The 26,513-nt window shown below is 48.5% G+C and overlaps 8 protein-coding genes across 8 annotated transcripts; 3 read left to right on the top strand and 5 right to left on the bottom strand.

The window, feature by feature from the left end:
- Nucleotides 1-1,259: 1,259 nt before the first annotated feature.
- Nucleotides 1,260-2,656, top strand: ACHE_51198A (uncharacterized protein; the record flags this gene model as incomplete). The annotated part of the gene is made up of 7 exons (XM_043280999.1): nucleotides 1,260-1,403; nucleotides 1,460-1,600; nucleotides 1,657-1,803; nucleotides 1,858-1,980; nucleotides 2,035-2,184; nucleotides 2,237-2,391; nucleotides 2,440-2,656. The coding sequence occupies 7 exons, from the start codon at nucleotides 1,260-1,262 to the stop codon at nucleotides 2,654-2,656; spliced, it is 1,077 nt and encodes a 358-aa protein (XP_043138522.1).
- A 2,658-nt stretch (nucleotides 2,657-5,314) lies between these two features.
- On the bottom strand, nucleotides 5,315-6,596 carry ACHE_51197S (bestrophin family protein; the record flags this gene model as incomplete). The annotated part of the gene is made up of 4 exons (XM_043280998.1): nucleotides 5,315-5,636; nucleotides 5,698-6,263; nucleotides 6,314-6,455; nucleotides 6,514-6,596. 4 exons carry the CDS (start codon nucleotides 6,594-6,596, stop codon nucleotides 5,315-5,317), a joined length of 1,113 nt encoding a protein of 370 aa, XP_043138521.1.
- Nucleotides 6,597-9,117: 2,521 nt separating this feature from the next.
- ACHE_51196S (phosphatidylserine decarboxylase family protein) lies at nucleotides 9,118-10,529 on the bottom strand (the record flags this gene model as incomplete). The annotated part of the gene is made up of 2 exons (XM_043280996.1): nucleotides 9,118-10,396; nucleotides 10,450-10,529. 2 exons carry the CDS (start codon nucleotides 10,527-10,529, stop codon nucleotides 9,118-9,120), a joined length of 1,359 nt encoding a protein of 452 aa, XP_043138520.1.
- A 2,642-nt stretch (nucleotides 10,530-13,171) lies between these two features.
- Nucleotides 13,172-15,162, bottom strand: ACHE_51195S (FHA domain protein; the record flags this gene model as incomplete). The annotated part of the gene is made up of 3 exons (XM_043280995.1): nucleotides 13,172-13,831; nucleotides 13,884-13,980; nucleotides 14,042-15,162. The coding sequence occupies 3 exons, from the start codon at nucleotides 15,160-15,162 to the stop codon at nucleotides 13,172-13,174; spliced, it is 1,878 nt and encodes a 625-aa protein (XP_043138519.1).
- Nucleotides 15,163-17,744: 2,582 nt separating this feature from the next.
- On the top strand, nucleotides 17,745-19,872 carry vac8 (protein anchor VAC8; the record flags this gene model as incomplete). The annotated part of the gene is made up of 6 exons (XM_043280994.1): nucleotides 17,745-17,912; nucleotides 18,048-18,168; nucleotides 18,243-18,356; nucleotides 18,425-18,670; nucleotides 18,735-19,487; nucleotides 19,541-19,872. The coding sequence occupies 6 exons, from the start codon at nucleotides 17,745-17,747 to the stop codon at nucleotides 19,870-19,872; spliced, it is 1,734 nt and encodes a 577-aa protein (XP_043138518.1).
- Nucleotides 19,873-20,475: 603 nt separating this feature from the next.
- Nucleotides 20,476-21,252, top strand: CSL4 (exosome non-catalytic core subunit CSL4; the record flags this gene model as incomplete). Its single annotated transcript, XM_043280993.1, has 1 exon — nucleotides 20,476-21,252. The coding sequence occupies one exon, from the start codon at nucleotides 20,476-20,478 to the stop codon at nucleotides 21,250-21,252; it is 777 nt and encodes a 258-aa protein (XP_043138517.1).
- A 712-nt stretch (nucleotides 21,253-21,964) lies between these two features.
- On the bottom strand, nucleotides 21,965-25,502 carry RIA1 (GTPase RIA1; the record flags this gene model as incomplete). Its single annotated transcript, XM_043280992.1, has 6 exons — nucleotides 21,965-22,344; nucleotides 22,412-22,725; nucleotides 22,783-24,309; nucleotides 24,364-25,295; nucleotides 25,351-25,371; nucleotides 25,440-25,502. The coding sequence occupies 6 exons, from the start codon at nucleotides 25,500-25,502 to the stop codon at nucleotides 21,965-21,967; spliced, it is 3,237 nt and encodes a 1,078-aa protein (XP_043138516.1).
- A 373-nt stretch (nucleotides 25,503-25,875) lies between these two features.
- Nucleotides 25,876-26,436, bottom strand: ACHE_51191S (DUF4604 domain-containing protein; the record flags this gene model as incomplete). The annotated part of the gene is made up of 2 exons (XM_043280991.1): nucleotides 25,876-26,348; nucleotides 26,406-26,436. 2 exons carry the CDS (start codon nucleotides 26,434-26,436, stop codon nucleotides 25,876-25,878), a joined length of 504 nt encoding a protein of 167 aa, XP_043138515.1.
- Between the last annotated feature and the right edge of the window lie 77 nt (nucleotides 26,437-26,513).

Here is a 26,513-nt window from a genome sequence, read left to right as displayed (position 1 = left end):
AAAGGGACAAAGCAAGCATCGCCCCGAGCCTCCAACCGCCTCATGTTCTTTGAGATTCCCATAGGTACCTTTATGTTGGATAGAACCAGTATCCTGGTATTGGGATTGAGTAGGCTGTGTAAAGCGTAGGATTAATTGGGCGAACGGGTAGCCGAGCCATGAGCCTGCGAAGTAGACGATAGCAATAGCGATGGCGAGGCCAATGAGGAAATTGTAATTGTCAAGATGATATTCAGACAAGAGATAATCTGCATTGATAGATCCATTTTCATAGATAGTTGCCGCCGGGGATGGTATTTGGGATATTTTGTGGACGCTGAAAGAGTTTGTGCACATGTTATTCCGTCCTCCTGCTGAGGCTAAAACTTTACTTGTGAACCCGGCAATTGTGGATGGATTTCGGGATACTGAGCGTCGGCAGCCGATTAGAGTGGTCATTTGATTGTGATATTGTGTGCTTGGTGCCAATATTAGACATCATCTGATTGTCCACGCTTTCGCTGCTGACGTACACCTGGTAGCTCAGACAAATGACACATGAGTCTTCTCAACAAGGATATTCATCACCATGAAATGTGCACTCAAGTAATCCCTACAAGGCACCTTTCCCGTCACTGCTGGTGTCACAAGCGTTCTCTCTAACTCAGGCACCTCCATGACCCAACTTAACTCCTCCTCTAACATCTTTTCTCGAGTCTTCGGCCCTTCCTCTATCCCAGTGGTGATAATCCCTGGACTGTCCTGCAGCAGGCTGCGCTCAATCAACCGATTGAATATCAACGTCAGGTAGTATGGAAGAACAGAAAGGATAGCATATCGGCTGAGAGAATAGAACAGATGATACAACCTGGATAGAGATTAATATAGAGACAGTAGTGGCTGTAACAGTAAAATATGATACTTATTGTCGTCAATTCAACGAGATATTTTATCATTTGAGCTGAATATCAAAATATCATGGAACATAGGGTAAGTACATACATAGTAGGCTCTAAATGTCATGTGACATTTATGACTAATTATTATCACGTGTCGTCGAATCGCCTGCCGAAAGAAGACCGAAAGAAATGATAAGACTTGCTGTACTCATCCGGATTAACGTCTGCTTTGCTTGTGGTACAGATTGGCTCTCTTTGCTACTTTGCTCAGATATGACTAGGGCATGAATGCTATGCTTGAAATTGCCACGTTGTCTCTTTCCAAGTATCTCGGTATAAACATCCCATCTCTTGTTGAGACAAAGGGACCATGATAGTACAATGGCCGATTGGGATCTCAGTGATCTGGCTCAGGAGCTTTCCGATCTTGAAGTCGCTCTACTAATTTGTCTAGTTGCTCATGGGCACCCTCTCATTGAAACTACCGAAGATGGCATCGATGACGTTGCCAAAGAGCTCGCCTTGGTACTTGACCTTGTCCAAAGTGTATGGCGCGTATATCGCTAACTGCTGAGAAACAGATATGCTCGAATACGTTTGGTTTCTCGTGTGCGGTCCTGGACTGTTCGTCTGCGACGTCCGCTGAAGATTTCTACAGTGAGATCGCTGCGAGTGACAGTCGCAAAGGCCAGATTCAACCGCCAAAGTCTAGGGCGGAATCAGTATGTGCTGTCCAGGGAAAATTGATGTGGTAGGGCACATTGACTAATGAAAACAGTCTAGCAATTTCTCGGTTCTCCAGGGCTCTCAAGGGTCTAGGAACCGCTCCAGGTCGCTAATTCGGAGTGAGCTCGAGGTCGTCAACGTTGTTGTCGCGAAGAATTTCAATCATGTTGGTCAATATATTCAGCTGCAAGCACTCGAGGTTGGACATGTCTGCTGGTCTTATATTCGTATATTTCCTGCTAACAAGCGGTAGTTGATACATTCGAAGAAGCTTATGACCGCAAAGGCGGACCTTAATGCCCCCGAAAACTTTCTGTTCGTGCCACTTGTAGCACGGGACACCGATATTTTACAGCCGGGCTTGAACACGCATTTGGTTGGTCTTCCCTGAGTTGCTATAAAAAAAATATGACAAACTGACAAGGTATAGAATGATCATCTGTTCATCTCGCACTTTCACGATCCCAGAGACGGATACACGTATCTAGAAGACGGAAACGACTGGCTTTCCGATGGGCAATCTATATCATCTGTTGTCCACAAGCCGGCATCAAAACAGCATGCCAAAGTTCCTCAACTAGTAAGTCCTGCGTCTTGCATATATACGCTTCGATCTAATTGAATGTGTCTAGCTCCTGTATAAGTTCCAGCGAGAAGGTGACGTCGTCACCGTGAGCGCAGAAGTGCTCCGCTACCAGCAAGACATTATCATATTCCTCCGCCTCAGCCGGGCCGTTGCGGGTGGGATAACCACCAGGTCAAACAACTACTTTCTGCGATTCTCAAAGTATGACCGGCTGCCTTCTCTTCTGGAACTCTCATCTAATCTGAACAGACTCCTAGCAGCCTTACATGGACTCGACTACCTCACCCCATCGATCGCCGCATTAGCAGCGAAGAAAGTCTTTCGCCACCGGATTATCATCGCAAAACCCGAAGACGACCGCAGTCTGCAGTACGGTAGTGATCTTGAGACTGTTTCGCAAGTTCTGGCAAATGTTGGTCCGGAGGAGGTCCTGGACAGCGTGCTTGCGCTGGAGGCGCCTCTGTGAGCGTCGTATATACTCATTACATTGTATCAATGTTCAACTCATTACTCCATCCCCTTTACATTCTACTTATAGGCGATTTAAGTTCTAAATATAGCTCCAGCTTCTCCAATATGTAGGTCTTCCCCCGTGGAGCCGCATCAATATTGGTACATTCCAAATCAGGCAACGTTGATGAAATGCGATGTGCTGTTCTGTAGATTGTCCGTAGGATAATAGACCACTTGCAGATGCTCAATTCCCTATAGAAAGTGGTTACGAAGCTTTGCCGCCCACCCCCGTACCTTCAATAGTGACGTCGATAGTTCAAGATTGGTGGATGCGTCTTCCTTCTTCTGCATTTTCATTCTTCCTATACGTCTAAATTACCCTGACCTGATTTAACCGCCAAGATGCGTGAGACTGATGAGGAGCTCTAATGCTTGCCCCTAGGATATAGTGATCTATCACATCTACAAACCTACTGTTGACCATCCCTACATGTACCTTTACTTTCAAAACTCATAGTGCTGACTGCTAATATATGGAGATATAGTTTCTGGTTGATAACTTTTATTTTCTTCGCTTATTACCTCTACAGCATGTAGACAGAACTGTAGTCCAATACACCTTCTTACCATTCATCTCATACTTTCAGACTCTCACATTATTCCAAAAATGCCTGACTCCATGGCAAATGAAGAACTTCATGGGGCTTATCCTCGAGATGTGATACTCCAACATATCCACAAGCCTACTTTTGAACGTTGTCCCGGCGCGTATGTGCATTCTCAAAATGTCTGATGCTGACTACTAATTCATTTTAATAGATCTCTTCTTGTCATCATCTTTATTCTATCCTGAATATCTACAGCCGACAAGTCACCAACCCTCTCTACAGCTATACCTTCTTTGGATTTACTATATGCGATCATATTTCTTTCCTATTTTTCCGTCTCTTGATTATTCTTATTTTCTGGTGGCTAGAGGTCAGACGCGGGCCTCGCAGTGGTAGGGCTTGGTGAAAACGATGTGGAATGGCACGAAACTGGCTTTGCTCTCTTGTGTATATTGAGCTCTCTTGATCGGATCTGAGTATACGCTTGCTTCTCTGTTATAGATGGGCAACTATTGAGTTTTCAAGAGAAATAAATGCCTGATGACAATATGACTTATCGATCAATAGTTCCATATTCCATACCTCCGAAGGATCCGGCCTGAATCAACCCCAAAAAGACTAGCTCTGTAATTGTCGAGAAGTTTTTTCGACGCGTACCCCCAGGATGTGAACATCCAGCATGTCTACAAGCCCACTCATTCGCGACATCCCACTATGTACGTAAATCATCGAAATTCTTCCATGCTGACTTCTAACTGATCTGACTAGAACCGTTTTGATGCTCATCGCCTATTTTATCTTATACATCTACAGCACGTTATTCTCCAACCATTCAGCCAGCCGTACCTTCTTCGAACTTAGTCTATTCTGCACCCGTACTTTGTACCCATTGGTACGCTACAGGGAGTACATGCATCGCAGAGCACTTGAACATGAAGACTCAGAGAAAATGATCTAAAGCAGGGTATGGGCTGATTATGTGAGAGGAGTTGGCGTGAGATGGAGATAAGATTAAATTATGTTCTTGCTAGGAAAATAAGGTATAAAAAATACAAGGATTCAAACTCGCCTATATTATCCGTTACGTTTAATTTTACTCCATTAATCTTTACTGTAGCCTAGCTCTTCTACCAGTCATCCTGCAGATTCAACTAGTTATCTTTGCTTCATATAAGAAAAGATGTGGGAGTACCCCATGCACTTGTAGAGGAATTGACATGAGCCAGACTGGATAGACAAGATGTATATCGGCACTAACCTCATTAAGAAGACTAGTCTTTTTGCATTATTCTGATGTGGATTTTTGAAGCCAGTCTCTTCTGGAACGTCCATGTCTCATCTCTATTCTCGTTATCATTACTGGGACAGAGCGTGCTTGACTCCAAACGACACAGCTCTATATAGTCATACCGATTACACCGAACTGTCTTGATGTGCAGGCTCCGGCGAAACACCCGTCGCTTGTGGATCACGTACCACATCAGAATGGCGGGAACAAGTAGGAGAAGAATGACAGCAAAATCCAGCGTACGGTAGCAGAATGGCGCGGTGGAGGGGGCACTGCAGTTCCAGAGGTAAGAGCCAGCGAATAGCGGATATACGAATGTGCTTCTGTTTAAATAACGAGAAGATCAGTGGTTAGCGCTGTGAGTATGCGGAAGAAGAACATACAGGATAGGATGCTCCCCAATAGTAGGTTTGACATGTACTGGATTACAACATCCTCGAAGAAAGCATCAGCAAGGGTAGTAGGACTCCTCGTGCTTGGAGGATGGATCATTCTTAGTTGCAGAGGTTGTCATTTTGCAGTTTTTCGGAGGCAGAAGCTCATTATGACGGACAGTCCAATAACTATGTCACGCCGACTTAGTCACTCTTGACCTATATTTACATCTATATGTATTGATTTAGACAGCATAGCATATAAAGCAACCTCAAATTTCTGTAGGTAATCAATCAATCTCTGTTCAGTCCTTGACCCGAATAGACCATCAAAATGACGAGAAAGATCGGATGCACATAAGGTTCCCACCATCAACAAACGATCAACCAGAGTCCTCTCTTCAAGCCCTCTTCAAGAACAACTCGGACGGCACAAAGCCTTCTTCGCCCGCGCTACCAATACCCTCGATTGACCCAACAAGTCTCCTCCACTCATCCAAGACAACGTCAAGCTCTGTCTTCGCATCCCCGACAATTGCATCCATCTTGATATCGTTCCGGTCGTATCCGAAGGGATCCTCGAGTTGCAAACCGATACCTTCGATGCCATAGAGTGTGAAGATGACCAAGCTGACGATGGGGATGGCCCACCAGTCCATGTCGTCGACCATGGCGAAGGGGAGGACGCAGCCGAAGAGGGCGAGGACTTGTTTCGTGTGGATCCTAGATTTAATTTAATTAGTCTGCTTGTGGTGAGATGGATGAGAAAGAATAGCAGACTTACAGATATGCCACCGGAATTGGTGTCAACCTGATTGTCTCCATCTTTCCGTACGCATCCAGTAGGGTGTTCAATTGCGCCTGCATCTGACTAGCTCCCGGTGCATGGAACCATCCCCTATCCACACCGCGTTTGATAAACCCATCCACAAAAAAGGCCAATTGGTATGGAAGCCCGAGGCCTTCATCTTCATGTCCTTGGAGTCCCTCCGGTAACAAACCCGCATAAACCGGGTTATACACCGTTGTACCGCTCTTGTCGACATCGTCACCCAAAGACGGTGTCGCCCATGCAGCACCCCATTCAGCACGAAGATGGTTCTTGACCGCGTATGGAATGGCCATGAGGATGCGAATGGTGCGTTCGATGTCTTGCTTTTCGGCTGCGGTGAGGGGTCTCGCGATTTGCGAGTTGCCGCCGTTATAGCTGTTCGTGATAATGATCCGGACTAGATTGCGGATGCAGGTGGTGAGGTTGTTCATACTGTTCCGGCCATCCCAGAAGCGGTTGTATGAGGTTTGGTTGCGGAAGACAAGCATAAGGCCGACAACGATGGAAAGTGATGGGATCTCTATCTGTTAGCTTCGTCCGATTAAAAAAACAGGAGAAAAGCACATACAATACTACTCGGCAACCCCACTGTATCAAAAACATATTGATCTAACCAGACGACGAACGCTGTAAATATCGCATGCAGACACACGGGCAGGAGAATAGCGCCATGTATGGCACCTTTAATGAAGCGGAAGACAAGAGGCCATCTATATTATCCATAGAACCATCAGTATATAAACGCAATTAAACTGGTCATGAAATCACCTTCGGGGCTTTTTCCGCGTAGAAAGACGATGTGGGTGCGTTCCATATATAAAAGCAGGAGGTTCGCTAAGTGTCGACCGCATTTTGAGTGGGCACTACTAAAGACATTCAGTAAAGGACTGAGCAAAATGCAGAGTGCACAGGAAAAGAGAACGACTGCTTCGAATGCTCGTCCAGCGTTAAGAGGAGCGGTCAAAACAAAGATTGACATCGAACCCCGCGATTAGAGCTAAAATGAGAATAGCCACATCCGTATATAGCTAGTCTCTGTGCTTGTCAAATCAGATGCTTTCCCGCTGAGCGGTTTGAACGTCCATCATAGGCCAGTAGGCAATTCGAGTCTATAGATAAGCAGCTGCAAGCCATAAAACGCCTTATCTATTACCTGCTAAAGAGGAATGGTCGCATTGACACGGCGATACCCCACGGAAACATTAAAAAAAGGCCATTTGTTGGATTGCTCATTTTGTCTCCGGTTGTCATGGTCGTAATATATTCAATATCGGACCGTCAAGCGCAGGTGGGTAAAGGAGATAGCTCGCTACCTGTCTTGAAATAAACTCAAGCCAGTATTCTGCGAGATGGTTGTAAAATCACGCAACACCTTGTAGGACGCATAGTAAATGGTATCCAGACTGGTTTGTAGCCAACATGGAGGCGAGATCGTCAAGAATAGATTCGACGTCAACCAGATACTCCGTGCTCCAACCATCTCCATCAGCATTGATCTTGCTTTGGTCGGGATCCGAACGTGAGTATCGGGCTGTGACAGCCTTGGGACGAAAACGAGTTGACTATTGGTATTCAGACTTGGAATGGAGGACTCCTCTATCACGGTCAGCTTGGGCTTAAGACAACTTGTGAAATGAAAAGATTGTAGGGTATGGGACGCTCACATGAAGTCTTCATAAAACCTAGCATTTCATAACAATTTTTTTGCATGTTGCTAGTCATAAACGAGTTGGGGACATACTCTGTCTGCCTCAACCCAATCCAATTACGGCGAGAGATCGCAACGAGGTCATGGAGAGGGAGAGTGTGTCAGCTGAAAGGTTCCCGTTATATCAGATTTGATGGCACTGGGAGAATCGTGTTGTTCTGTAAATTACTGTTGCCAATGTAGCGCAGATATCGAGTAAGGATCGAAAGAGGACTATGTGCCACGGTACGGAGAGAGGCCGCGAGCTAGGGCTCTACCGTTTGTAGTTCATCTTCCAAGGGGATTACCTTGACTGGTATATGAGATTAAGAAATGAAATAGTAGAATAACCACACTGTATGTGTTTCAACACAGAAGTTTAGAATAACATAGAGCGAACCGTCTCATTTTGAAATTCGACTGCGTGAAAACCGGATAAGACATTGTTCATTAGGGTGAGCTCTCTTTGCGGACCAGCGCACGGTGAAGTAGGTGACGTTGTAGGTAGTAAGAAGTGGTATTCTGAGAGTCTGCTTGCTGTTCAGAAGATATCTGTAGCTACCGGGATAAAGATGAAATAAAATTGGACAGGAGAAATGAGAGATGAAGGTAGAACGAGATGAATAGAGGAGGTCGAATGAAGAGGGCAAGTGCTCCCAAAGGCGTGAGGGCTGCACGGGGATGACGAACATAGTGTGCGGGTGAGTGAACTTACTCTACTCTGTACGACTCAACCTATCCTCGGTCTACATGGTTCTCTTTTGTTACAAAACTATTTTCGATCTTCACAACTCTCGCTGTTTCATCCTCCCAGCGCTTCTGAACTCTCCCAGAAACGAAACTTGATCAACTGCTAAGATGTCTGCTTCCGCAACTGAGAATGGCGCAGCGAAAACCAAACTTACCGATGCCTATCCCCGGGATGTGATAATCCAGTACATATTCAAGCCTACTATGATGGATCATCCTATCATGTATGTTCTCTTTTAGTATCCTTGGTGCTGGTTGCTGATTGATCTGAAAGACCACCGTGATCACCTTCCTCATTAGCATCTTATACACCTAGAACTGCAACCCTTCCCCTTTACGTATGCCTACCTGCGGCAGTACACTCCATTACATTTTCTTATTCGTTGAATTCTCTCCGCCTCTTTTGGCCCTTTATTTATGGTACAAGCGTTACTTGCTTCACCGCGCATCTGCACGCAGAGAGTCCAGCGGCACTGGCCTGATGATAATATCCTTCTGTTTATCTTTATCTGCTTCTTCCAGTCAGTGAGTTGGATGAATCAGATCTTTAGAAAGAATCATGGGCAATGTCTGGTATTTGTGTGTTTGTGGTCTGGGATTCGGTTTGCTGTTCAATCTTTAATCTCCTAGATATCTATGTTTGCTACGGAAACAGAGACAGTGCAGTTATTCTGTCTTAATTCTCTCACTTTTTTGTTGGCGATTTGCAATTTCGCTTGGTACCACCCCTCAGAGCCGTACATCCTCTGCTCCATTGAGACAAGCCGCGTCTTGCTAGTTATTCCCTGTGAAGGTGCGATAGAATGCTGTAAGGGAAGAGGTTTACTTCATGCTTTAGTATTTGAAGCTCGGGGGCCGAGGGATTCTAAAACACTGAAACAGTTTAACATTGCATGGATATCTACATGGTATATTTACTCGTAAACAAAAGCAAACTATTGCACAACAGCCAACTCCCCCCTCACAGGAACATTCCACTGCCCACCTTTCTCGGGAAAGCCGGTAACATTAACCCCATTCTCAAAGAGCAGGCAATGTGTCGATCCACCGTAGTGGAACATCCCCAGCTGCTCTCCCTTCCTCACATGCTGACCCTCCTTCACGGTGATATCGCACGTTGAGACCTCCGCCATTCCAACACCAACAAACGCAACCGTCCCGATGGCCGGGTTATCAGCCTCGATGAAGATGATGGCGCGGGTAGCCATGGAGGTGAGGTAGGTTTCTGCGGTGACGATACCCACGTCGTCGATATAGGTGTGGTTGTCGCGGGGGCTCGTTGTGCCCGTGAACAAGGGCTCGGAGTAGTACGTGCCGTTGATGATGTAGGACTTGACGATCTTCCCGGAGATAGGCGCGTGCCAGCGATGGTAGCTCAAAGCGCTCAGGAAAGCTTGGTAGATTGTTCCTCCAACGAAGCGGTCAGCCATGGGGTCGCGGCCCAGCATGTCGAGGACGGAGTAGGGTTGTTCTTTGACCCAGAAGGCGTCGTGGCCTTTCACGTTGTGCTGGACGTTGTAAGGCTTGGACTCGCAGGAGTTGACGATGACGCTGTCGTTGTCTGGCGCGGAGACGGGGCGAATGCCGTCGTGGAAGAGACGTGTGAAAAAGTTGTCCCAGGAGGTGTAGCCGTGCTTGGGATCGGAGGGGTCAGAGATGAACATCTCGTCGAAGGTGTAGTTTGTCTTGCCGATGTTGGCGACTCGCGTGAGATCCTCGAGGGCGGTTGGGCCGAACCAGTCGAGTTTCTCGTTGCCCAGGACGTAGGCTGAGTCGGGGGACTGAAGGAAGGCACCCCAGACGTTGAGGATCTTCTGGATCATCTGGTTGACTTCGGGGTCGATGAAGGCTGCGAATCCGCTAGGTGTACCCATTGGCCAGTCGAGGACGGCATTGATGGGAAGTCCGACGAAGCTCATGCGGTTCTTACGCTCGCTGTAGGAAGGCGCGGTGCGGATAAGGTGATTCAGCACGCGCAGCATGTGCTTGTAGTTCCGGAGCTGAGGAGCGCCGTTATCCTGCTTGGTGTAGTGGAGAGGGACTTCGTTGAACATGGACTGAAAGAGCATGGCGAGGCGGGGGGTGGTGTCGATGCGGTCTTCGAATTCTTTGATGACGGGATGGAGTTCTTCGGGAGATTCGTCGACTCGTCGGGCTATGTTGGATAGCCATGCTCGGTGGTTTTTGTGATCTGTTGCTGACCATCGTCCGGGTCTGTTGGGATTAGTACTCTGTTTCTTGTGATGGTCTTGTTGGATAGAGCGTACCGGTTATATGTGTCTTGGAAGGCATGACCGAGCACGGCCAATTGTAAGAATAATGTGACTAAGAAAGCGTAAAACCGCATAATGACAGACAAAGGAACGGCAGTGAATGCGATTCTCACTAATTTGACAAGCTAACGATGCTAACAAAGAAACGACATCATCCCGAGTATTTATAGCTAACCCCGGGCAGGTCCATCGGCTACGTACCTCTGTCTCCCCCCCTAAAATTGGCGCAAGCAAAATGGAGCAAAAGAGCAGCCTGAGAGCGAAAAGCAATTCGCATCATAGTGGGTAAGCGATCAACGCGTACCCAGCCGATCAGCCGGACAAGCTTTTTAGACCGAGTTTGTCGCAGAACAAGCTTTGATGTGTGCGCCGAGCTATGGGACCCGCGACCCTGATTGTCCGGCTAGCCGGTTGATCCAGGAGAGCCGTTTCTAATAATTGGCGCCTTATTTGTCGAAGATCTGTTACGAGGCAAGTCTTCCGTGTCAAGACTAGTAGTTGAGACCATTGCAGACCCCTTTTTATTGCATATTTTCGGAAGGATTGAGGCATTTCATTCGATATGGTATACAAGTAGCGCAACGCGCACACTCCCGACGAGTCCAGCCGTATTCGCTTAACTCGGATCTTAGTACAAACACATGCTAGACATGAAAAACGATCAATGGCCCATGTCCGTAGGAAAGCTTAACTTTGGGAATTCTCCATTAATAGGTTCTCGCCACTTTTAAAGCCATTGATGCCTGTCTCTCAGAAAGTCACATGTATCAATTCTGGAGACTTCAGTGACCTATCAACACGACCTGTTAAAAGACCTGTTGACGGTTTTGGTAAATATTCCGTCCGGTCTTAGCCGCGACACAAAATTCCTGGGAATACTCAGAGTCCTCAGCACAAAGCACACGGAGTCTCAGGCATCCCTGTCTATCACGGCAGTGCACAGCTAATAGTTCCATGTACAGCCGTCTGGACATTGCACGCCATCAAAAAGAAAGCACGCATCCGCTACTGAACTAGTTCCGGAAAGGAGTAGTGATCTTCCCTTGGCTCTCCAAGTACATCTTGCACATCCGCACATCTGTTCATCTATCTCCCCACGGACCGACAGGGCAAAAACCACGGCACGTCCATGTATGGCAATGCGGAGTCCATCCCGTATAGTTACTAGTTAGTTACTACTCCGTACTTGTCCCCTCAGGCGCAGCCATGCGACCGATGTCAACGCCTCCCCTCGTTGGAGACAAGAAGAGGAGCATGTCATTAACATGGTTGAGGGGGATCCAGTTCCAAGGAACAACGAGGAGGCCAACGACGTCAACTTCCATTTTTCCGACTTGGCTTCGTTTTAAAGTCAATTGTCAAAGAATACCTCCGAACCGGCGAAGGAGGTTAGAGACATTGACTTGCATGCGTCTTTGAGTTGAGTCGAAACGAACTGAAGTGTATTGGGAGTTGCCGTGTACGGCGATGGAAAGTAAATTTCGGGTCTCCCCGTCGCAATTTTCGGCTAGCCATTGAACAGTAGACGAGCGCGAGCGCGAGCACGAGCTCAACTCCCTGTTTTCGTATGGGTATCCAATGATTGCCGAATGAAAAGCCGTTGCTTGACACTCAACCAGAGTACGCATCCCGGACCGCAAGAAGAGCCGTACTTAACCAACCAATCCCCAATTTGTAGATATCGCCGCTGGTACGTCTCAGATCATCTTGGCTGGCTCCAATAAAGACAAGACAAAGACGCGACCTGTTGGCTCGTTGGAGATTCAATGCAATTCAAGTCAATGAATGGTGCAGTCAACGGTTTGATTCCCTTGACCCGAGGTATGTCTGTATCCAGTCCCAGTGTTGTAACCCGAGAGCTTTCTTTGGTTGATTTCCTGAAACCGAAACCAATAATGAAGATGACTTCATGCGGTGATCAATAATAATCGATCGAAAATCCCGGTCCATTGTCGTGCTTGAGTTTATGTAGCGGGGCTGCGCATGGGAGTCTATTGTTATTGACTGACTGGGTACATATACACACTTTGTCCTTCCTAGTCCGACGTCGACGTGTTGTATATTTCAGCAGTTAATTGTCACGCTTCTAGTCACTAAGTTTGATTTTGATCGGACAAGTAGGAGGTGATTGAAGCTATCCAACACTCCATAGATTTTCGCTTGTAAATAGATATCAATATGTACAAATGCTATGTAGCGACCAGTCACAGTGAGAAGGGAAGATGAAAATAAGAAAACAAATGGCCAATGATATGCTCCTTCGCTAAGAATACGACCAACGCCAAACCGGTTCTCAGCAATAACTGGATGCATGGGCTGAAACAGAGAAAAGACTCATCTTTGACAGAGTGAATACCATAAGCGACTGGATGGTTGCATCATCGAGAACGGAGTGATGCAAAATAGCGATTGAAACCGACGTTGTCAGTGGATTGGAACAGCCGGCGCAAATGGGTATATGTGATGAACGTGCTTCGACAAGAGACAAATAAAAGATGTGACGGACGCCCCACGCTGCTTCAAGTCGGTAATTGGGCAGATTTAGTGGGATGGACGGCGTAGTAACCAGGGGAGAAGAAAAAGGAAAAGCAAAAAAGGAGAGTCACAAAGCCCGAAAAAGAAATTTCCGTACTTGGGATATCCAGAAACAATGCATCCAAATACCCATCGAACGTGCACAAAAACCACTCCGTCCACATAAATTTTCCAACACGCCTCAAGGTATTCCCGTCCAACCATCGAAGGCTAAAGGTCCCGAGTCATTACGCGGCGTTAACGGATTGTCATCAGACATATCCGCACGGCCAAGCGTTTCCTGTCGCAGCTGTGCTGGTCGATTTCCAACGGTTCCCGGAGACGGAGATGCAGACTGAGGGCCAGGGATGTCGACACTGGCACTGTGAGGAACGCCTTCAGGGTTCGAGGTAGGAGCTGGCGTCGGAGGATTAGCGTTAGAGGTGCTTTGGATAGGTGTATCAGCATCATTCAAATGCATATTTTCAATGTTCACTGTCAACCCTGCTTCGGCAGGCAAGTCGTCCGCCCGGGTCTCTGTGGAATTCGTGTTTTCAGGCGGCGTAGGGGTTTCCTGGGCCGGGTTGGAGTTCGCATTGGTCTCCGGTGCAGGTGATTGAGACTCCGATCGAGCTTGTTGCTCTCCGGTCTGTTGTCCCTCAGATGAACTGTTTTTCTGTTCTTCTTCATCTTCTTCCTCCACGAAGTCGTTTGTGTCGTCAACCTCTGCGCTCAAGTCCGTGTATGCGCGGCAATTGGGACATTGGAAAATCGGATAGTCGGGGGTATGAATCAAGCGACTGACGCATTTATAGTGCCATACGTGAGCGCAGGCGGCCATGAATAGGCATTGGTATGGCCGCTTTGCAAAAGTTAGTATGTGGCCCCCACTGGAAGTGAGAAGAAAGACGTACCAGAACAGAACCCAGGCAGATGGAGCACTCGCGACAGCCAGAATAATCAGCAGCGTTGCCTTTACCCAAGTTCTTAATCAAACTCTCAGTGTTTTTACTGGAATTTACGTTAGCAAACAAACGAGATGAAACTGGAAAAGGGGGCGATTAATCCGTACTTGAACTCGTTGGGCTGACGCTGCCAGGACCGGTTACACTCGATCCGGATACGAACACAACGGAAGATCATCTCCTCTCCGCCTCGAAAGTCGATGCCCAGCTGTATAATGTCCCCATCCTTAACGGTATATAGCTTGGACGTCATGTTGGGTTGGCTCAAACGCATGTGATTCAAAAAGGTTCCCGACGAACTTCCTACATCCTTGATGTGCCACTGGCCATTCATGAAGATAAGCTCGCAGTGTTTGCGACTCACCACCTTCGACTTGAATCCGATAGGGGCATCTGACGGCTCAGACGGGTTGGCGATGGGGATTCCATCCCGTTCAGAGTATCGACCGACGCGAATCACACAGCTTTCCGACGGAAGAGTGCGGGATATGGGAATAAAGGTTAAAGACGGTCGGGAGCTCTGTAGAGGATCTTGGTACGGGAAGAAACGGATAGTGGGCTTCTGCTTGGGCTGCGACGAGTTGGCGGATGGGTCTTCAGCCGCCGCTGGGTCAGACGATTCGACGGCTCCGTCTACGTTGTCCGGTCTCGACGGAGGAGCATCATTAGTAGTAGTCGTAGTCGTGGCGTTATTGTTGCTGGTATTCTCGTTATTACCCCGCGAGTCTCCAGTTTGCGTCAAGCCTCTAAGACGCGCCATGGCCCCTTGCGGTTGCTGATTGGTACCAGACTCGTTTGTGGGAGTCTCTCTGGATGACGAAGAGTTCTGCGAGCGTCGGTCGGAATCGATACCACGGTTCGAAGAAAAGACCGAGCTGTAGCGAGCAAGCATAGACTGACGGTCAGATTCAGGACATGAGTGCGAGGCGTTTGTAGGAGAGGTGTTGGTTGCAGATTCTGAACCGGGCGCGGCGGCGGCGGAAGTCGACGACTGGTGTTGGTGGGAGGAAGACGACGAAAGCCAAGGAACCCGATTTGTCAGGGAGTTGCGATACGAGGAGCGCTGGGAGGCGCCGCCGTTACTATTGTTATTGTTATTGTTGCTGTTGTTATTGTTCGATGATGACGAGGAAGTGAAAGAGCGCAGCTGGCTTAGTCTTCGGAGGGGTCTCGAGCGAGAGTCGGATGGGAGGTTGGCGGCGGAGGCGGAAGCGGTTGAGGTCGACATATAGAATACACAGGCGCCAAAAGCCGTGGCGAGCGACACAATTCAAGGAAGATAGGGTAAATTAGATTATAGGATCATGTAGAGTTGACCCTAGAGATCAATAATAAGAATAGAGGATAGATAGTTCTGTAGATTGGATTATGTGAGCGAGAATTGTACTGGCAGTGTACAAGTAGTAGTGAAAAGAGTTGAAGAAGAGAATAAAAGAAAAGCGACGATGGCAAAGAAAAAGACCATCAGGTGATGAAAGAAAGGGTCTCGTGAGGTCCAGGGAGAGAAACTGACCACCACAGGGGAAGAATTGTACTATTGTTATCGAATGCCCTCACTCTTTCCGGCAATGATGGGTATTTCAAATAGGAATGATATGCTGTTTCTTGCGCGTTGGATTGCTCAAAGACAGCGCGCGGGTGAAAGAGAAGGGGGGTGTAATTCTCCAGACAGCGCGGCACAGCAAGAGACGATGCGAGGGCGAACTCGGGGGAGATCTACCTGTGGGGCGAACAGGAGAGAGTGAGTGTGAGAGACAGGAGAAACAAGAGTGAGGATGTATGTATTCAGTTTGGTTTCTAATGATCGAGAGAAGTTGAAAAGAAGAATGATGCGAAAGACACAGCAGCTGTGGGTTGGTGTCGCATGATCTGGTTCGATCCGAATTTGGCTTCCCTTGGGTATGTTACTGGCTCTTACATTCCACATTGTGGGTGTTCGGACTCTTTCCAGGATTAGTATCTTTATAGTCTGTTCTACTCTATCCGAAAATCCTCTACCCTGTCCCGGATCCTTTGCATGGTTCTATATCGCAATCCCACGCAGAGTTCTCTCCAGATCGGCTGCAATGCGGAGAAGTGGACAGGTTCCGTCAAGTGAACTCTGGTTGGCAAAAGAAAATGAAGGCCTTATGCGGGGGGACAGGGCTGAGAACGGCATCCCATGCCCGCGAATCTCATGTTTTCCAGTGGTATTCGACTTCCAGTTCGAGTGCTCTTCAATTCACACCGGTAGACCAGATGAGTCTTGAATCGTGCTCGGATCGAGGCCAGTGGCAAATATGGACCTTTCTGCTCCGGATGAGAACCGAAGAGGCTCTCGGAGGCTCTTAGGTGCAATAGACAGAATTCTTTATTCCGGGGTAAAACCAGGGGTAATAAGCGTCATCTTCATATATTGTGCATTGATTTCCGCAGAATCGCACACGGTTATTGGGACCGTGAGCTGCAGTCTGTCATATCAAGCATTCGATTATTGAGGTGCTCCAATGGTGCCCCAACTTTATTCGGCAAACGCCTGTCGTTTCCTATCCGACCACTCAAGTTCGTATTACTGCCAGCTGGGTGGATAATCAACCTGCATGCGCAAGTCGGGTTTGATTGCAATTCTGGTGGTCGGGATTGGTTCACAGCGCATCCCACTGACTAGTAGCCCATGTGCCCTCCGGATATATAGCCAGGTTCAAAGCTCACGACCAACTGCTGTTCAGTCATCCTGCCGATCTTGCAGCACTAGCTCTGAATATATCTAGTGACCACATGCGTCATCCCGGGCGAGAGAGCCATCCATTTGCCATTGTCGATTAGTCTGTTCGAAGAATGGACTCGGGATCTGATTTTAATAGAGTTCACATTAGCGATCCATCAACAACTGTAGGGCAGAATTCGTTATCATCAGGTGCTCACGACGGCTGCGTGCTAGAACTAGAGCGCATTATTCGTAGAGCTTCGGGATCGCGATGATGCGCGAGTTTTCAATCATCCATGGCGTGATAAAATGGTTGGATCTGTCTCTGTGATGATAGAGAGGGGAAATTAATCAAATCGATTAAATAGGGTAAAAGAGAGTATGGGCCGGATGACTGCCATAGCTGTACTCTACTTGTATCATCCCGATGATATCGGCGCAGCTGGATAAAGCTGATAAACAACATAAGCACAGGTTGATACGTCAAAGTAGCTTAGAAACACAGATAATGGGCAACCACGAAATATAGAACACGATTACCAGCATTGGTCCAGCGTAGGGAAAGCTGCGTTGGTTCTGCTGCTACTGCTTGACTGCTGTCTCTCCGCCATCTCCTTCCCCCTCTCGCTTTCTCTCTTAAACCTTTCATCTTTCGTCCACACCATATTCAACATTCCAAATGTCGGGGAAAAGACTCTAAAAGGTAAGAAATACAGATCATTTCACTACTTTATGCACATCGAGCAATAAGGAAATCGCCATATATCACGAGGACTGGTTTCTCACTCTCTCTTTCCCGGTCTGGAGAGCGGCTCCCTCATTTAATCCCAGCTTCAAGCCATCCCAATTATTCAATCACCGCCTCACCTTGTCCCTCGTCCTTCCCTCGCGTCTTGCATCGCTTTTTGACATCTACTCACTTTATTCACGCTGCAGGTAATTCTTCAATAAACAACATTTCAAGAACCACCTCTTTCGAGCCGGAGTTAACGTCCCCGACCAGCCTCAGCCGCGCAATACCTCACCTTCTCCATCCTCCCCCCGGTTGACCTGCCGTTGGCTTTGAAATTCAATCGCTTGCAGGACCACCCTCTGGGTCCTGCGGGCCTCCCATCCCTGAAGGAATGAGTGGAATAGCGAATGCGTGTTGGTCCTGTCTGTCGACAGTAGACCGTTGGTGTCATATCACGGCTTGCCTCGGCGGTAGCCGCTCGAGAGATGGCATCTATGAGACCACACTGGCCGACAATGAACGGGAAGCTGTCTCTGACTTGCTGGGCTACCTTGAAAACGTACGCTACTCTCATCTGTTATATTCTTCTGCCCTTGCCTCGTTTTGGCGATCCGACCTTGATGTCGGACCCCTTGTTTTGATGCTCCGGGATATATTGTCATCACCAGCTAACATCATGATTCTCGCTTTATAGAGAGCTGAAACCGATTTCTTTTCGGGAGAACCTCTTCGATCGCTGAGTACTCTGGTCTATTCCGATAATGTTGACCTACAACGAAGCGCCAGTTTGACGTTTGCTGAAATCACGGAACGAGGTCGGTGTGCAACGTGACGCAAGAGAAAACGGACGTACAACAAGTGACAGGGACTGACGATTATGTGCTTCTAGATGTGCGTGATGTCGATCGAGACACCTTGGAACCGATTCTTTTCTTACTCCAGAGCTCCGACATCGAAGTCCAGCGAGCGGCGAGTGCTGCGCTCGGGAACCTTGCTGTCAATGGTTCGTCCCATCTCCTCTTCCCTTTCATCGTGGCGTCGATAATAAAGAGTCACTGACATGGGGGATAGCGGATAACAAGGTCTTGATTGTTGCCCTAGGAGGGCTGGCTCCTCTTATCCGCCAAATGATGTCCCAAAATGTTGAGGTTCAATGCAATGCGGTCGGATGCATTACCAACTTGGCTACTCATGAAGAAAACAAAGCTAAAATTGCCCGCTCCGGTGCTTTGGGCCCTCTGATCCGACTCGCCAAATCCAAGGACATGCGCGTTCAGCGCAATGCCACAGGTGCATTGCTGAATATGACCCATTCAGGTAAGTTGTGCCTCCGTGGAAGACGCCATCGATCATGAAACTCGTTTGGTCTGACCCGGAATAGATGACAACCGCCAACAACTCGTCAATGCCGGTGCGATTCCAGTTCTGGTTCAACTGCTGTCTTCCTCCGACGTCGACGTTCAATATTACTGCACTACGGCACTGAGCAACATCGCCGTCGACTCGTCCAACCGAAAGAAATTGGCCCAAACAGAGTCGCGCTTGGTTCAGTCGTTGGTCCATCTCATGATGGATTCTTCTACTCCCAAGGTACAATGTCAGGCCGCCCTGGCTCTCCGTAACCTGGCGTCCGATGAGAAATATCAGCTCGAAATTGTCCGATCAAAGGGCTTGGCTCCTCTTCTGCGACTTTTGCAATCCTCATATCTTCCTCTCATCCTTTCTGCCGTTGCTTGTATCCGTAACATCTCCATTCATCCTCTGAACGAATCTCCGATCATCGATGCTGGTTTCCTCAAACCCCTAGTGGATTTGTTGGGCTCTACCGACAACGAGGAAATCCAATGCCACGCCATCTCGACGCTGCGTAACCTTGCAGCAAGCTCGGATCGCAACAAGGAGCTTGTCCTCCAGGCAGGTGCAGTGCAGAAATGCAAGGACCTGGTGTTGCGAGTTTCGCTGAGCGTTCAATCCGAGATGACTGCTGCTATCGCTGTGCTGGCTCTCAGCGATGAGCTTAAGCCCAATCTCCTGAACCTCGGTGTGTTTGATGTCTTGATTCCTTTGACTGCTTCAGAGAGCATTGAGGTACAAGGAAACAGTGCGGCTGCCCTGGGCAACCTATCATCTAAAGGTAAGCCTCCCCTGATAACTCGACATAATCAGCACTAATGGTCAATGATCTAGTTGCGGATTACTCGATTTTTGTCCGTGACTGGGCGGATCCGAATGGTGGAATACACGGATACCTGCATCGCTTCCTCGCCAGTGGAGACCCGACGTTCCAGCACATCGCCATCTGGACTCTTCTCCAGCTATTGGAATCGGAGGACAAGAGATTGGTCGCCTATATTGCGAAATCCGAAGACCTCGTGCAGATGGTCAGGGAAATCTCAGATAGGAACATCGAGTCAGACGTGGAAGACGGCGAAGATGGAGAGGGCGAGGTCGTTGCCCTGGCTCGGCGATGCCTCGAGTTTCTTGGTAACGGTCCCAAACAGACCCTTGTCGAGGGCTGATGCAATCTTTCTTTCTTGACTTCCTTTTCTTCTTTCTAGGTTATATTTATCTCCTTTCTCCATTAGTTTCTTTTTCCTCTCTCGACTACATCGATTTTCTTACTTGTCACAGGGTGTTTAGTGGGCATTTAGATACGGTGTCACTGTTTTTCTACCAGCGAGCATTCAGTGTGATAGGAACTGGTTTTTTTTTTTTTTTTCCTTTCTTCTCTTTTACCTTGTCAACTGGCATTGGCCTTCGCTGCTTGCTCAATTTTTCGTTTCTGGGCCATTGTCTTACTCTTCACTTGTCATTTTCTTTTGTCATATCTTATGCGTGAATGCTTTCTGTATCCATGGTCAATCTCGAGAAGTCTATACCTTAATTGCAGTGATACCTAGTTATATTTTATGTTGGCTTCTATTCTTCAATTGTAAACACCGGTGATGTCATATCCCGTGACAGAGTGGATATCTCCTCGGATAAACGATACTCCGCAGTTCCCACCGAAGAAAAACTTCAATTTCCTTGCGGCTTCTCTCCGTCCCTCAACACGCTTACTCTCTACCTTTAAACAAAGCACAAGATCCTACTTAATTGTAGGCATTGCTGCGTGTGTTGCAATGGCGGCTACCTTTCCATCCCTGGCCATTCCAGGTCAGCGATTGGGTTCGACTATCTCGTATGCCGCAGGTCCAGGCACACATGTGCACGATGCAGTCATTTACGCATCCATTGCTGGCCCCGTCATAGTTGACCAAGCCCAGGCAAATTCCAAAGCAAAGTCTCTGCTTACTGTCTCACGGTCAATCAACAGACAGACAGGAGCAACCCAGAGCGGCACAGCTACCGTGAAGCCAACCGCCTCGACAATTGCTCCGAAGCCAGCTACTACAAAGCCCAAACTGAAGTACAACACCCTCCCGGCAGTGGAGTCTGTCGTTCTAGCTCGTGTGACTCGCGTGCAGAAACGTCAAGTCATCGTGTCAATCCTTGTCGTCTTGGACGAACTCTCCAGCTCGCAGGTTTCAGACCCGTCGAAGACGACTTCTGACAATGACAACATAGAGTCAATTCTTTCGTCGGCCGCGAATCCCGAGAACCACAGTTCTTCTGATGAGTTGCGGTTCCAGGCTCTGATTCGGAAAGAGGATGTGCGCGCTGTCGAGAAGGATCGTGTCGTGATGGATGAGATGTTCCGTGTTGGGGATATTGTGCGGGGCACGATTATCTCGCTGGGTGATCAGAGTTTCTACTATATCACTACTGCACGGAATGACCTTGGTGTTGTCATGGCGCGGAGTGAGGCTGGGAATATGATGTTTCCGGTTAGCTGGAAGGAAATGAGAGATCCTGTTACTGGTCTTGGGGAGTTGAGGAAGGTCGCGCGTCCGTTCTGAGTGTGTTCGTCATTCTATATGATGATTTGGAACGATATAAACGCCACTAGGCATGGTTGAATCTCCCCATGCCATCGCAAGTCTTTCGGACTTTATGGTCTACGACAAGGCCCGTCGACCGCAATCGAAAGAAAGCGCTACATATCTTATGCGCATCCTTCATTCGAGAAAGTACTTCTTATCATGCAGTGTCGACTACTGCACAGCAACAGAAATATTCGCGTCGACCCAACCACGCAATGTGCGGAATGGCCTGGAAGCAACGGCCATGATTACACACCACATTCGAAGATAGTGTTAGTTCACTATTCTTTGAGAGCTTGATAGCTTACACCAAGGATCGAGCCTCGCTCTCCGAACCTCATGATATAACGAATAAGATACCATTTTATCGTTCTTCCCCCCTCGCTCCCATATAACACATAACACCACCTCCTTAGTATACATGGTCCTGAACTTTCAATGCAGGTCTGTGTTTGTCACTGGAGGAAGATCAACGGTTCTTCTCGTAGAGGCCTCTCAACCTCTACGACCCTCAATTAGTCCTCTCTCTTTATCCGATATGGATTTGGAGGAGTTTTTTCTTGAGGGTACACTTATATGTACGTAGGTTTGCAGATGCAAATAAGTAGTTAAACATGAATGCAACTTCCGTCCACTTAAAAAGTACATATCTACCTCGTAAAAAAAAAAAAGGCAAAGCAACCGTAATCTACTTCTTCAACGTCTTCTGCTTCTCCGCATCAATCAACTTCCTCCCCTGAACAACCAACCCCTTCCGACTCCTCACAGCATCCATATACCTCTTCGCCACGTTCTCCCGATCCGCCAACTCACCCAGATCCTCAAGTTCCTCCTCAGTAGCAGGAACCCAGAACGGGTCTTCGTCGAGCGCCTCGAAACCAGCGAAGATGAGTTGTGGTTGCGCGGCGCCGGAGGTCCGTTTGCGGATTTCTTCGGCGAAACCGAAAGATTCGGCGACGGGCAGGAGCGAGAGGATTGTGAAGAAGGGGGTACCTTCTTTCATGGATTCGGAGAGAATGCGGCCGCGGCGGCGGGTTATGACGCCGTAGACCCGGCCGAGGACTTCGGCTGTTTTTGTTGTTAGTACCTTCTCTTTTGAAGAAGGATATGGGGGAAGGGAGAGGAGAGGACGTACTCGAAGCTTGAATCTCACAACTGTACATCGCGAGCATAACACGCGGACTCCAGTCAAGGAATCCCTGGGAGATACTCTCGCGAACCAACTTGATCGCTTCACCAGTCAACCGTCCCAGATCGAGTTCTTCGCCGTTTTCTGTGTTGGTGGAGAGTTCTTCGAGGAAGACAGCGGTTCCCTGGATGGGTTCTTGACAGAGCGGGCCCTGGGATGTTGCGAGCTGGAAGGCATAGGCGATTTTGTCGGTGAAGTCGCGGACGATTAGGGCCTGGCGATCTTCGGGGGAGATGTTGGTGTGTGGTTCGTCGAGGAGGCTGGTTTTGTTAGGTCATGAGCTGTATCTAATGGGTAAGTGCAGGGGAGTGACATACAATTTGTCGCAGGTGTTGACGGCAGTAGCGTCAACGAGGATATTAGGACCGATTCTCCGTGGTCCAAAAGCAGTAATCCTGTCGACGATGTCCTTCCACAATTCTTTGTTTTCCTTGACCTCCTCGTCGAAGATCCGGGTGAGTTCCTTCCTGAAGTTCTCGAGAGACATCACGTCTCCTGCTTGAGCCTCGTGAGAAACGTCACCAGTCTCTTCAGCGCCGTTTGCACTTGCCTCTTCGGCAGCTTGTCTATCACCAACAGCGGCATGCTTTTGAGACTGCAACCGCTTGATTGTTGCCGCTTGCTTGGTGAAGAATTCCGTTACAGGTTCGGGCAAAGGCACAACTCGCAGGCGGACAGTCAACTGCTTCGAGGAAGACACTGCCTGGGCGCCTCCGCGACCTAACTCGGGGTTCTTGGGCGGAGCCATCTCCGGTGCGTGGACGATGGTCTCACGGTAGGGCACAATAGTCTGACCGGTTTGGATTTCACAACGAGCGAAACGTTCGCGGAGATCCTTCAAGCAACGCTCCAGGTGCAGTTCACCGGCTGTCAGGATGACATGCTCACCGTTGGAGAGCACCTCATACTGAGCGCATGGATCACTCTGCTCCAGGAGGCGGAGACCAGTGACCATCTTACCCAGGTCTGCGGGATTGACTGGCTCTAGGGCGACACGGACGATGGGCGGTGTCGCCATGGATACACCAGCCAAGTTGATGCTTCCCTCGAGTTGGCTGCAAAGGGTACCAGTTTTGAGGACGTGACCTGCGAGGCCGCCAATTCCGAATACGACACCTGCAGGGACGGATTTGAGGGGTTCCAGACTTCTGCCCATGAGGAGATACAGGTCTGTGATTGTGACCTTTTGCGGAACGGGATTGGCGTGCGGATCTGCCGGCGAGAACTTCGGTCCAAGCACGTATACAGAGTCGCCAACCGACAGAGTTCCCGAATACAGTCGTGCGAATCCGACCAGGTGCTCAGGATCATTCTTATCCTCAGCGCCGTCGTCTTGTCCTTCACTCTCATCAATTGTAACAAGCTCGAGGGAAGACTGAACGTAGGCGAAGTCGTCCTTCTGTTGAGTATTAGCTTCTCCCTGCAATTTGGCGATCTCTTCTCTCTTTTTGCGCGCAATTTCTCTCGCTTCGTCTGCTGACATGCCCCCGCCAGATCGTTTGTTACTCGGCTTCAGTTCGCTCTCCGGAATAGCAACCATCTTGCTGACATATGCCACAACTGGTTCGTCACGATTCGTCTTAAATTGAACCATGGCGTCCTTCACCTTGCTGTCCACGGACGCGGCACCAGGTGACTCTTCAACCATGCTTGGTAAACGAGCAGCTTGGGCGGTTGGAGGACTGGGAAGATATTCGATGACTGAAACAAGGACTGCCGTGGCCAATGGCAGCCATGAGGAGAATAGTGTGGTCATTATGTTCCTGGGGTCACGCGAGCGCATGATATATGGCGGGATGGTGATGTTCAAGGACTTGGTAATCTTCTCCAGAAGAGTCGGGTCACTGCCAACAGTCAGTTATTTTGTCATGAATATCCAGGTTCTATCAATGATATACCCTTTACCCTTTCCTCCACCTGTCGTAGCTTCGTACGCAGCCCAGATGCTGTCTAATACTAGCTGAACGAACATAGGCTTCAGAGCTCTCCCTTTCAGATGCTTCTGACCCAGAACTCGCTTTGTTTTAGGGTCCAGGTAGTAGTCACCCCAGAGGACCTTCTCCAGTACAGAGCGTTTGATCCCAATCTTTCTCTCGTAAATCGCTGCGAATTGTCTGATGGTAAATGCCCAGCCATCGACCGCACTGCAGAAGATCACGTTATTCTTCTCGGGAGCAAAGTAGAGATCTTCATCATCCATTTCCTTGAACTCAGCAGCCTCCTCGGTGTTCTCAGTGAGCGCATCTTCTGGCGCCTGCTTCTTGGACTTGGCTGCAGAGGCATTGATGCGGTCCTCCATCCGCTCGCGCCACTGGAGATCCTCTTCCATCCGTTCACCTTGGTAGAAGCTTCCAATGACAGCATTAACCTGTTCCAACAGTCGAGAAAGATGAGCATATGCCTCAGTAGGACTCATCTGGAGTTCACTGATCAATCTGTCCATCTTGTTAATCACCAGAATCGGCTTCAGCTGCTCGACCCATGATTGGCGCAGCACCGTGACAGTCTGACTGCAAACACCCTCAACGGCATCAACAAGGACAATCGCACCATCGCAAAGACGCGATGCCGTAGATACTTCGCTGCTGAAGTCGATATGTCCTGGCGAGTCGATCAGGTTGACCAGATATTCCTTAGGTACCGGAGCAGCCTCCGGGTTGGGGCGACGAAGCATGGAGAAAAATAAAGAGATGGCGGAGGACTCCATCGTGATACCACGGAGTTGTTCATCTGGACGAGAGTCCAGGTAGCGGATCTTACCCGCGAGCTTTGGTGAGATGATTCCATTTGTGGCGATTAGACTGTCTGTTAGGGATGTTTTGCCGTGATCCTAGGCACAGATCAATATATGGAACTCCTCTCCAGGATTCATTTCTGTCACTTACTACATGTGCAAGAATACAGATCTATGCTTTTGTCAGGGTTGTGCTAGTAAAAGAGGTGGGTTATCAAGGTGGGATGGAGGGGCACTTACATTCCGGATGTCTTCTGGCTTCCGCTGAAGACGGACCAGATCCTCGACACTGACGACGGGCATTCTGAGGTGGAACTGGTTCTCTCACAGTTCCAAAGTCCGATAGCCCGTTGAAAATGTTCTTTCGTTGGTTATTTGACGTTGGCGCTGGATTCCGCCTGTCGCAAGAGGCGAGCGGAAGAAAAAATAGTCGTCGGGGAATGCGACGCCCAGCCAAATTAACTCACAGGTAGGAACAAGAGTATTTTTACTACCAGAATATGAATGGATTTGAGTAATAGAAAGAATCATAACTGAAGATATCAGGGTGGATTCCGTGATTAATAATGCTTCTTATTTTGGCAAGTATGATGCTATACTACTATGTGCGCACGCACAGTCTATAATACCAGTTTACGGCCTAGTTTTAGCAGTTGATGGATTGGAATCGCCTATGTTACTCCTCCTCGTCGAAGGAAAGCTTGATCTTCTTTTTCTTCTGCTTGGGCTTCCAGGCAGCCGGAGCCTCTCGTTGCGCTGCTCCCACCTCAGGCTCTTTGTTATCTTCGCCAACGACTTTCGCTTGTTTTCGCTTCTTGAGTCCTCCTATCTCAGCGACATTCTGCTTAGAAGCTGGCGCATCTTTTCCGGTATCCGCAATATCCTTTTCAACAGACCCAGGTGCATTCTGCTCCTTATCAACCGGCTCCTGTTCCGGGTGTTCATCATCCTTTTGTTTGCTCTCCTGGACAAGAGCTCTGTATTTCTCCTTTGAGATCACCTCATTGCTTTCCTCATCAACGTAGGTAGGTTCGTCGTCCTCGTCATCCTGCCTTTGTTTCCGGGGTCGAGCAATTGGTCGCTCCAGGCGGCCAGTAGTAGTTCCATAATGGCCTTTTAGTCTCTGTAGGAAGGGCGGATCCTTCGAATCTGGTTCAAGGTCAGGTAGAGTACTCCAGAGAATCCTTTCGCGGAGTCAGTACGTACCATAAGAGAGATTCTTTGCATTGAAGGACATTCTTCCGCTGAACAGTCAGTTTCAGGCGTTGAAAGCCAGTTCTCAGTAATCGAAGGCTTCCGAGTGTGAACAATTAA

This window comes from Aspergillus chevalieri, chromosome 5, assembly GCF_016861735.1.
Source record: "Aspergillus chevalieri M1 DNA, chromosome 5, nearly complete sequence".
Lineage (NCBI taxonomy): Eukaryota > Fungi > Ascomycota > Eurotiomycetes > Eurotiales > Aspergillaceae > Aspergillus > Aspergillus chevalieri.
Note: the sequence above shows the minus strand (reverse complement) of the source record. Positions and strands in the feature narration are given on the sequence as shown.